This window comes from Siniperca chuatsi, linkage group LG6 (assembly GCF_020085105.1).
Source record: "Siniperca chuatsi isolate FFG_IHB_CAS linkage group LG6, ASM2008510v1, whole genome shotgun sequence".
NCBI classification, from domain to species: Eukaryota; Metazoa; Chordata; class Actinopteri; order Centrarchiformes; family Sinipercidae; genus Siniperca; species Siniperca chuatsi.
Genome location: NC_058047.1, coordinates 9,903,828 through 9,915,346, shown reverse-complemented (window position 1 = coordinate 9,915,346; position 11,519 = coordinate 9,903,828). Strand labels below are relative to the sequence as shown.

Sequence of the window (11,519 nt, the reverse complement as noted above, 5' to 3'; positions counted from 1 at the left end):
GCTTCAACCGCCAGAGGTCGGGCTTCCTGCGGTTTACAGCAGCCACACGACAGACTACAACCAGGCTCCAGTACATTCACTCAAGTGCTGTGCTTAAGTACAGTTTTGAGCTACTTGTACTTTACTTGAGTATTTCCATTTTCTGCTACTTCATATTTCTACTCCACTACAATTCAGAGAAAAATTTTGTATTTTTTACTCGACTACATTTATTTGATACCTTTAGTTACTGTTACTTTTGCAGATTCATATTAATTGTACTTTACCCTTATTTTAATTTTATACTTATACCCACTTGGTACTTAATTAATCTGACCTGTATTATAGTGTATTATATTTTTTGCTTAGTACTTCTATTCCTGTGTGCACTGATGTGACAGCGAGCTGCTGTAACAAAAGAGTTTCCCCGCGGGGATCAATAAGTATTTCTGATTCTGATTCTGATCTGATAATACAAAGTATAAAATCAACAAATACATTATGATGTATTATTATGGATAAAGATAAGACTTTATTAGTGAAATTCACAAGCTACCTGACAGTACAGTAGCCTATAGTAAAAAATAAATAAAAAATAAGCCCCACCTTTACCAGCTGCAACATAAAAGTGATGAACACATTAATGCATCAATAATTATAATTCAATATTATAATGTACATTATTCTGATATGGGCTATTCTGCACAATGAGTACTTTTACTTTTGGTACTTTAAGTATATTTTGATGCTGATACTTTTGTAGTTTTACTTGTAACAGAGTATTTCTAAATGTGGTATTGCTACTTTTATTTGAGTACTTCTTCCACCACTGCCAATCCTTCAGTACCCACATAATCAATCACACTGGTGCAGATATTATTATTTCAAAAAATGTTTTGCCTTCGTGTTACATAAAAGGTGACCAAAATGTTTTAATATGTTTGCGTTTCAGTGCTGATCTCTCATTTACCATAAATCCCTGGGGTTTTCTTTTGTCCTACTTGTTACTGTTTCTCACACTCCTCTGTTAATTTGTATTTATTTTATCTCTGTTTCACAACGAACTTGCAATGTTTTCTGTTTGTTTGTTTGTTTCAGTGTATAAATTCAGTTGCATTCCTCCATAAGGCCCTTCTTTATGAGACAGAGTAACTGGGCTGATTTCCTCACTATGTGTACTAGGTGAGGAATTTTGTAAAAATAAACATGTTTCTCAGTCTAAATTTAAAATTAAAAAAATAGACTGCACAGAAAAGAGTGACCCATAAACACAAAATGAGACCCTGAAATTGATAAAACCAAGATCATATTACCTGAGGTTCTTAACAAATCAAAGCTTAAAAGTGAAATATAAACTCTCGCCTTAACTGCAGCGAACCAAAGCCCCTTAAAGAGAAAACAGGACTAACACATGATGGTTGAACCTGCTTGAATTTATTTTTAAAAATAGATTTTTAAAGCAATTTCCATTACAGGAAGAATATAAATCACAGTCTACTGATTCATGGGTTTTGAGGTCCTTGAAAGCTTTTCTCTGAGGAACACACATGATCAGTTTGCTCTTAAATTTTGATACACAGTATATTTACTGAGCTACTATAACATTTACAAACTTAAACATGCAGCTTTCATGAGCTGAACAAAGACTACAAACATACCACAGGAATAGACTAAATAAAGAAGAAAAACAAAAATGTGCAGTGTATAAAATCATTTAATAATGATTCAGTCAGAAGATACAGCAAGCGTCTATTTTCATTTTCAGATTTACTTTCCCAAAAAAACAGTGTTTGGTTATTTTTTCTCCTACATATGATCAAAGCAAGTGGTACAAATAATAATGGTCAGGAAGGTATTACCTCTAATGCTTACACTCACTCACACACACACACACACACACACACACACACACACACACACACAAACGAGGAGTCAAGTTCACCCAGTTCAGTTCCTTGGCAACAGCACCACAATCGCTGCCAGGTCAGCGAAGACATTTGGCTTCATTCACAGTAGAAAGTCAAGGCAGAGGTCGGATCACATTATATTAGAGAGATTCTGAGTTATCCAGGTCATATCTAGAAGGGCAACTTCTAAAGCCAGTCCAGTTGCCCTTGACTTAGAACTTTTAGATATCTATATGAAATATTATATTTTGTATTTATGAGTCTGTGATATTGTGATTTCAATTCCTACATTTCTTCTAGACATCTGAATCCATTTAAAGATCTTTTTCTGGTCACAAACTTCACCTGTGATGTGGAGCAAATGCTTTCATATAATTCCAGGAAAGCAGTGTAGTTACAAATTCACACACTAGGTGGTAGCATGGCTTTGTCCTCTGCACCATGTCCAACAAGCAAGGCTTTGCTTTCCGAAATTAAAAATTACAAAATATTTAGAAAAAAAACAAAAGTAAATTATGTCCAAATATTTTTTAAAGATTAATGAGCATGGCATGATCCTTGAGGAGCTTATATACAGGTATGCTCTGTATCCAGCTGAGATACTAACAGTTGGTTTAAACAGAAAAAAGCAAAATCTAAAGAGAAATCCAAAACACAACTGCCTCTAACCTAAAACTGTAGGTTATTAAATCTCTGACATGACATGTTTTCTCTGTGTGTGTGTGTGTGTGTGTGTGTGTGTGTGCACAGGTATGAGACAATGACCACCAATGAGTGTGGTGTAGATTTTGAACCCTAACTTTTCCGTATCCTGATTGGCCAGATTAGAATTGTGAATAGGCAAAGTGCTGCAGGAACGGCCACGCCCCCGGTTACTGTCGCCATGACGTCACGATAAAACCAAACACAGTCCTGGCAGCAGGCGTCTGTGCTGTTGAAGAGGAAAGAGAGACAAAGGCTTTTGTTAAACTGTGACAAAAAAAGGTGTTGTCTTTGAGAAGTGAAAGGTCAACTGTGGCAATAAAGCCAAATTAATCTTTTCACATCTTCAAAGAAAAATCCTCTATTTGGTGAATTAATTTTGTGGAGGAAAAACATACGCGCAGCCACAAGTTAAAGGATAAGGCTGGTGCTATTCTTTATGCATGTAAGGCCAAAACCATCATATCTGTCAGTACTTTCTGACTTCCCTATCCTGTCTGTGGCACTCAGCCCCAAATCCATTGGTTCCTACTGAATCTTTTAAAACAAGACCCATATATATATTGTTTCATTTTTTTAAAAGTCTAAGTAATCTCTTGAAACAGCAGGGCACTGTAGTTTTTTGCAAACATTACTCAAGCAGGAATAAATAGTGCATTTGTTGGGGACTATTTTCAGCTGTGGATTAATACAAATTTGGTGCCCTAGTGAGTGTTTCAGGCATGTGGAACTGAAAATAAACTACAGTGCCCATGTTGATTGTAATGAAGGAACATGTCACCCAGTACAACAACATGGCTCATTTATGTGTTTTTAATAGTTTTTGGACAACAGTGGCGGTCTATGGTGGAGAGGAATGAGCTTTATCAGGCTTTGGCAACACAGGCAATACTTTTTAGGATCAATTCATTGTTGGTTTTCAGTCTTTTCATGGGATTTGATGACAATAACAAATATATAGATATGATCTGCATCTTTTTCCTTCAAAGCAGTGGCTCCCAACCTGGGGGGTCCCGACCCCCACAAGTTGTCACGAGCTGATCATCCAGGTAGGAAACAAGAAAAAAAACTAAATTCGGCTACACAAAACACGTTTATTTTTCAGACTTTTCTCCATTTTTTCCTTTTTTTTGTGTATTACTGCACAGTTTTACCTCTTCAGGTCTCTAAAAATGATTCAAATGAAACAGTCTGACAAGAGAAAATTGCTCTTTGACTGAACTGCTCACAACTTATAGACATGCAACTTGTGACAAGGGGTCTCAAAGAGATATTGCTTCATATTAAGGTTTCACAAGCAAAAAAGTTTGGGTACTACTGCTTATACATATTTAAAAAAAAGCTGTCACCATTTAAGTTGTTGAGGATTTCCTGGTATTCTGGCCATGCAGAAAAAAGAAGTGAAAACAGGCAGTGTTTTGTGGTTCATCTGTCTGTGGGAAATGCCTACATCTTTTCTGACAGCTTCCTCCAAACTTTTATTTTAACTGCGTGTCGGTGAAAAGGCCTGCTAAAGGCAGCGGAGTGTCAGTCACAGAGAGACTCACCTGCATGGTCGCGAGCTCTGGATGAGGATGACCCCCATGCCATTTGCTACCTTGTCTGTGAAGCTCATCGATCCATAAACAAAGGCCCCGCTTTGCTGCCAAAATAAGACAGCGATCAAAGATTATTACGGTCACTGCGGTAAAGCACAGAGGCATGAAATCTATCTGAAACGCCTACACAATTCTTCACAGCATTTTTTTTCTGTGAATAAGACACACAATAGACTCTCTGTGAGCACTTATCCAGACAGTGTGAGTGAAGAAAGACAGACATGAGAGGAGATGTGACAGCAGTAAAATGTGCTGTGATACAAACCACTACAAACCCTACCCCTTTAATTTCCCAAAGAATCTTCTAACATGACTGTGATCCAGCAGTACGAGGACAAACTGACTGGTTTGATAATCTTATTATTACAACAAATAAATAATACACTTTATCATTCTGTAGATCTTCAGTTAACTCTCCTGTGACTGGACGGCTGATTCTGATGTGACATTTAAAACAAAAAGGTCGCTGTTTGCTTCTGCCTTGTGATGAGGTGACATTTAGAAAATAAGGATAAAATCAGCATCTGCATATTCTCCTGCACTTGCAAATGTGATTTTGAAGTGGCATGTGATTTTTGGTATTTGTTCCTTGATAGGCTTAAGGATTTTTGGCAGACTAGGAAACCACTTTGTTGTAACTGTCAAACCAGCCATGGCACTGTTGAGTAAGCTGATTATCAATTCCCACAATTTATTAAAGGATAAGGTTTGCAGTATTCTATATTTTTCTTGTCACCAAATCCCATGAAAAGACCAAAATTAACATATACAACATAAAGCTTAGTCTCTCTCTCTCAGTACTTTTCAAGTTTGTGGCTCTCAGTCACAAGCCCGTTCATTCCTACTGAAGGTGTAAATCTTTAAAAACAGGTCATAAACATATGGTTTCACTTTTTAAAAAGGCCCAGTAATTTCCTAAAACAGCTGGGCACTGTAGTCTTTACCAAACGTTACTCAAACTGGCGTAAATTGTGCATTTGTTGGGGACTGTTTTCAGCCGTGGATTAATACACATTTATACGTGTCAGTTAATTGTTGGTATTGGTTTGTTCATGGGATTTGTTGTTAATAGCCAGCCTCGTCCTTTTAATTCCTCCATGTAACAACTCTCCTACAAAGCTGTGAAATGTTGTAGGTTAGTTCCCCTCCACCCACCGTCTGCTCCCCGATGAGTGTGGCTGTCATGGACAAAGACATGACCAGGATTGTAGCAGAACCAGCTCCCAGCAGCACGGCTGCTCCATAGATGCTCTCAGCTCCCATGTTCTTGTCCACAAACACCCAGGTTGCGAAGCCAAGCACCAACAACAGGCCGATCAAATAGGTAATCTGACAGCGGACACATACATTTCAGTTTAATTCAACTTTTCCTTCAAATCACTAATTTATGAATCATGCAACAGACGTGAATTCATAACACAAGGAAGTGTTGTTGCCAATATGGTAACAAAGTGGATAGAAATGTATGTATCTTATTAGGTAGAGACTCACACTGATTCCTATGAGCTTGCTGACTGGTTTCATGACCAGAGAGCAAACAAAGCCACTGATATACATCACAAGAGGTATGATGGCAATGAAGTTCTGAGGTGAGAGAAGGGAAATATGTGTTTAAACTGCAACAGACGATTCACAAACAGAGGCCACATAATGAGTTACAGAAGTTACTGAATGAATACACACTGTGTTGGCCTTACCTTTGGTAACATCAGTGAGTTGGTGAGGTAAACTGAGATGTAGGTCTGAGATAAGTTGACTATTAGTCTCGTGCACATGTACAGGAAAGCCATCTGGTACAAAATCAAACAAAGGAAACAAGATTTAAAGGACCAATTCAGTGTTTTTGCTGGTTTGAGCAAATAAATCTACAAATAATACAGTGTGTACTTGACATTTTTGTTGACCATTTTGAATGTTTGTTAAGCAGTTTTAGATTTTTGAATGTATTTATTTCCTAGCGCTCCAGGCAGCCATTGGTTTTCACTTATTTTTATGCAATATGAAAATCTATTAGTTTACTCTTGAAACTTGCTTGAGTTGCGTAAAGCGTCACAGTTGGGGTTGGGTATCGTTTCAAATTTTTTGATGCCAGTGCCAAAACCAGAGTTTCAGTACTAAATACCAAAATGACACTTTTTTGTTGTTGTCTGATATTAAGGAATATAAACTTGTACTAATAAATAAGCCAGACTTCTCATCTGCATCCGTTTTTTCTTATAACAAAGCTGTCGAAAAATTCATGATTTAAATGATGAAATATTTGATCAAAAATCAGTTAAGACTAAGAATATGACCAAATATTACAGCTTTTTGTACTAAACAGGTTTCTACCCTGCACTAATGGATTTTCACACCATACGGAAATGACTGGAAGCAAACGGTTGCCGGTTACGACAGAAAAAATATATTAAATTTTATAAAACACAACAGGTTGGTTTGTAAGGTAAGCTACTATGTAGAGTACATGTGATTTAACTTCGACAACAAACTATATCCAGAGTTACAATGCCGTTCCCTGTGAGAAAAAGGAGGAGAAACCTTCTGAATCAGCAGCAAGTTACCCAGCACAGATTTAGGAGTCACCTGGTAGAAGGAGGGCTCCTTCAGCCAGTGCTTCCACTGAAATACAGGAAGAGGCAAAGCTTCCTGTGAGGGGGAAGGTGTGATCAGCTGATTCTCTGTCCCCGAGGATGACGCATTCTCTTTTGTGCCGACGTGGAATAACAGAGAGAATAAAGCTCCAGTGCCCAGCATAATGAGGGCCAGCGTAGAGAGAGAGAGAGAGAGAGAGAGAGAGAGAGAGAGAGCGCTCAGGTGAAAATAGGGATTCAGGAGTGTATAAATCTCTCTGGCATCTCTCTTCTTACCCTGAACAGAGGGATGTCCACCTGGCCCAGGTCGTCTGTGATGGAGGGGTCCACATTGTGCTGAGCCTGGAAGTGAAAGAGCAGCCAGGCCACAGTGTACACTGTGATATTTGCCACCACAGTGAAGGCATACCTACACAAGGAGGAATATAATTGAAACAATCAAACAGTAACTTTGTTACAGCTTTAAAGGAACGATAACAGAAGACACAGAGGTATCTTGTTCTTGCTTCAACATTCAAAGATGTATGGCTCCAGATTTGAGCTGCTCTGCATAACATGAGGAAAGAGTTACTTCTCTTTTCTTTTAACTGGAAATTTGGCTGCTATTTCTGCCTTATTGTTTTACTTCCACTGGCATAATAATCGCCTGAATCTGAGGTTGCAAGTAGATGAGCACACATAGTTTTGCCCGTTCTGCTCTCATAGTTCGGACAATGGAAGAGGAAGAAGGAATTAGAGGAAGTCATGACAACTTTTTAAAGATGGGAATCAGGCTAGGGTTGAGTAGAGGAAAAAAGGAGAGACTGGGAGAACGGAGAGAAGATAAACAATGGAAGAACTGAGCCCATCATTCATGTTTTTAGATTCAGACAGTAAAATATTCCAGTCTGAAAACTAGAATCAGTTGTGATGACTTTGAAGGCTAATTTTGCTGACAATTAACAATACCAGTTTATTACTGACTATTTAATCCTCCAAGCCTGATTCTCACCTATTAAAGCTAGGGTAGGCAACGCTGGAGAAACTAGCTTTAGTGTAATTGTATTTTATTTAAATTAAAACAATGACGTTGTTTTTTCCCCCCTCAAAGACTCAATGTCAGTATGAGTTTATCATTCCTTTAAAATAAAACTGAGTCAACGGTTTTGTTCATTTTAAAAACGTGAGTAAGACGAGGCGACGCTCCCCGTCCGGGACGTCCGTGATGACGTCACCTCACCTGTATGCGGTCAGCTCCACCTTGTCGCTCTCACTGGACACCAGCTCCGGGATGAGGGAGAGGTGCGAGATCTGAGTGGCTGCCCAGCCGAACTGGAAGATGATGATGAAGGGGGAAAAGTAAACAATCTGAGCCCACTGAGTAGTGTTGTCGTTACAGGCCAGGCAGGGGTTGAAAATGAAGGGGAAAGATACAAGAACACAAACAGTTCCTGGAAAAGTAGAGAAAGAGTTATTTTAATCACCTCTAGAATAGTATTAAACGTGACACCATGTATAGTGTTTTGAGCATTTTGTACTCGGTTTAGAAAGTCACTATATAAACACAGTAAGTATTGTTGTAATATTCCCAGTCACTACAATTTATGGTGGTCTTTAAAGTCACTAAAACATTCCTGTAGGTCATATTTCTATATCTATTTAATATTTTAAAAAAAAGTAACAAACCACTTTTACTCAAGTACTGTACTTAAGTACAATTTTGTGGTATGCTTCACTTGAATTTTATGCAACTTTATACTCCAGCTCCGAGGAAGGAAAATTACTTTTAACTCCACTACATTTATTAGCCACTTAGGCTATATCACCAATAAATACAATATGATTCATTGTTCTAGATTAAACAGTATATAAAGTAGTAAAAAGTAATCAAATAATCCAATAATACATAGCCTATTTCACTCTGAAAGGGACCATTCTGCATTATAAGTACTTCTACTTAGGATACTTTCAGTTTATTTTGCTGGAAACACTTCTGTACTTTTACTTTGGTCACATGTTAAATGCAGGACTTTTACTTGTAATGTAATAAAATATAGTAACGAATCTGAATACTTCTTCCACCATTGTTATATCCAGAACTCTGATACAGACAAGCACGGACTTAAGATATTTTTAATAATTTAAAACAAGTTCTATCTTTGCTTGTGAGGAGCAGATGCAGTCAGGTACTTACCCAGCAGATGCCAGGTTTTTCTCTTGCCGTAAATGCCCGGTGTTCTGTCGGATTCATATCCAACCAGAGGCGTACAGACGCCATCCGCTATTTGACCAATCAGCAGCATCACACCTGCATAGGTGCTCTGGAAGCCGAGCACGGAGTGCAGGTAGACCAGCAGATAGGTGAACCACATAGAGGCGCACAGGTCATTTAGAAAATGTCCCGCTGCGAAACATACCCGCCTGCAGACTGATAGAGACCTCTGAGCAGGCACAGACTGCTCCATGATTGATTTGACTCCTGTGATAAAACTTCCTTTATTCACAATTAGAGATCTGTCGTTGTCATATTTACAAATACATAATGCAAATAGTTACACTAACAGACGTTGAGCAAAAACACAGTTCAACCTTGGTCTGAGCATCTCTCCCCAAAAATCTACCCGATTTTATTCCAAGCCGGGTCTCCAGCTGGTCAGCTGAACCGGTTTAGTTTTCAGCTAATGCGCGAACAAAGAGCTTTTTTGAGCTGTCAGCGGCACGAGATCCACCGAAGACTTCACGCCTAAAAGCGCGCTGGTGCACCGTGTGTCATCCTTTGAGCAGCTGCAGATTTGTTTTGTCTTTAAAATTATACTACAGCTCTGCAATTTACACGCCTCCGGTGTAGTCTAAATTAGATTAATAGCCAAGCATGTAAACCCCGTGAGTTACATTACTGTTACCAAATACAGTTAGTTCCTCTTTTTGTTCTTCACACAGCGAGTGATTCAAGCACGGAACCCACTTTAGTCCTCTAAATCAGTCGAACAAATATTAATCTCTCCTTCATAACTTGAAATCAATTAGGTTTGCAGACACAGATAAGCTAAAATATCAGTTTTGTAAAAAGATGACCAGATTATATGAAAGCAAGATGTCAGATGTGTTAAGATTTCTTGTGTTTTTCCTTCTACAGTTGTGTTTGGGTTCTGAACTGACTTTAATTCTGAAATTTAGCACCTCAACTGGTCTCTGTTGTCAAGTATGTGTTTTCAATCCATTAGTATGGATTTATACAACATTGCCTTTTGTAAACTCAAGTGGAAAACAACCTAAACTTCCCTTTACCATTTCATGACGCATACTGTATGTTGTGTTGTCATGGTCATCATTCATATCACACAGTGGTGGCATGCCGTCAGTCAGTCTTGTGTAACATAAAATCTAAACTTAAACTTTAATGAATCATAATAACGAGGCTCAAGTGGGTCTTTAAAAGGGGACACTCCACTGATTTGACACATGAAGTTCAGTTCACCCATGATCAGGAGTACTTTAGTAGTGCTTTCCAGTTTGAATAAAATAACCCAGATGATGTCATCAGGGTTCTCTCTCCACCTGGGCTCGAGACTTAGATTTTTTAACAGAAAGCCTGCGTTACAAACTGGGTATATGAGGTTTAAAGGAGGGGGCATTTAGTGGCAGGAAAGGTCTAATGAAAGACATCCAATTGCACTATGGGAAATGTAGGATCCAGTGTTTTTGGAATTTGACCCATACTAGTCAGGATATCTTGGCTCCCGCTGCTTCGATTTTGACCATTTTTGTTTTAATCTGTCTCTTGTGAATCCCCCAACTTTACGGTCTTAATGACCTAGAGACGTTGGGGGAGAATTAAAACAATCCTGAACACAGACAGAGCACCTTATTTTGGCCAGGAAACAAAAAGAACACAGATAAAATAAATGATCGAAGAGATACATGAAAGTAGAGCTGCAACGATTAGTCGCTTAATCGATCTAAAGAAAATTAATCTGCAAATATTCTGATAATCGATTAATCATTCAAAGTCAATTTTAAAACAAAAATGGCAAACATTTGATGATTCCAGGTTTTCAAATGTGAGAATTGACTACTTTTCTTATTTTGAACTTTTAGTCGGACAAAACAAGACTTGATTTGATGGCATCACTGTGTGGCCTAGGCATTTTTCACTGTTTCCTGATGTTTTATTGTCCAAATGCTTAATCGAGAAAATAGTCAGCAGATTAATTGATAATAAAAATAATCACTAGTTGCAGCCTGACATTAAAGTATTGTTTGCAGCAGCAAGGAACTCAAAAATTGTTTTTTTCCCCAATTCAGTACACCTTGAATTTGGGAAGGTTCCTTTCTTTTCAGGCTCAGAAACAGCAGCCCATAATTTCAGAGAGATGCAGCTCACTGAGGTACAGCATGTCTGTCTGTGACCTCCTGACAAAATGAAACCGTGGTTCAAACAGATTTGGGTTGTTTGTTAGATCTCTGACGCGCACGCACGCACGCACGCACGCACGCACGCACGCACAGTCCTGATCTCTCTCCAAGCCAAACAACACCACTGTTCAGATGTGGTGATTGTCACAGCAGAGGATGAAAGGAGGGGACATGTACTGCTTATAAGTGAGAGCAAGGGATGTGCACAGTCATTAAACACATTCACTTACAAAAAACTCCAAATTTGCGAGTGCACACACACACACACACACACACACATAACACAGACAGACAGACAGACAGACAGACAGTAATCCAGTGAGCATTTGGGACAGATTAGATAAAAT

The 11,519-nt window shown here is 38.5% G+C and overlaps 1 protein-coding gene across 2 annotated transcripts; it reads right to left on the bottom strand.

Moving 5' to 3' along the window:
- Positions 1 to 1,675: 1,675 nt before the first annotated feature.
- Positions 1,676 to 11,233, bottom strand: mfsd12b (major facilitator superfamily domain containing 12b). 2 transcript variants are annotated; one of them, XM_044199172.1, is made up of 9 exons: positions 8,951 to 11,233; positions 7,997 to 8,207; positions 7,054 to 7,186; positions 6,770 to 6,955; positions 5,884 to 5,976; positions 5,678 to 5,770; positions 5,342 to 5,515; positions 4,136 to 4,230; positions 1,676 to 2,817 (listed from the first exon to the last, which is right to left on the bottom strand). In XM_044199172.1, the coding sequence occupies exons 1-9, from the start codon at positions 9,219 to 9,221 to the stop codon at positions 2,682 to 2,684; spliced, it is 1,392 nt and encodes a 463-aa protein (XP_044055107.1). In that variant the 5' UTR covers positions 9,222 to 11,233; the 3' UTR covers positions 1,676 to 2,681. The 2 variants fall into 2 exon arrangements, with proteins under 2 accessions (XP_044055107.1, XP_044055108.1); XM_044199173.1 differs by lacking the exon at positions 4,136 to 4,230.
- Between the last annotated feature and the right edge of the window lie 286 nt (positions 11,234 to 11,519).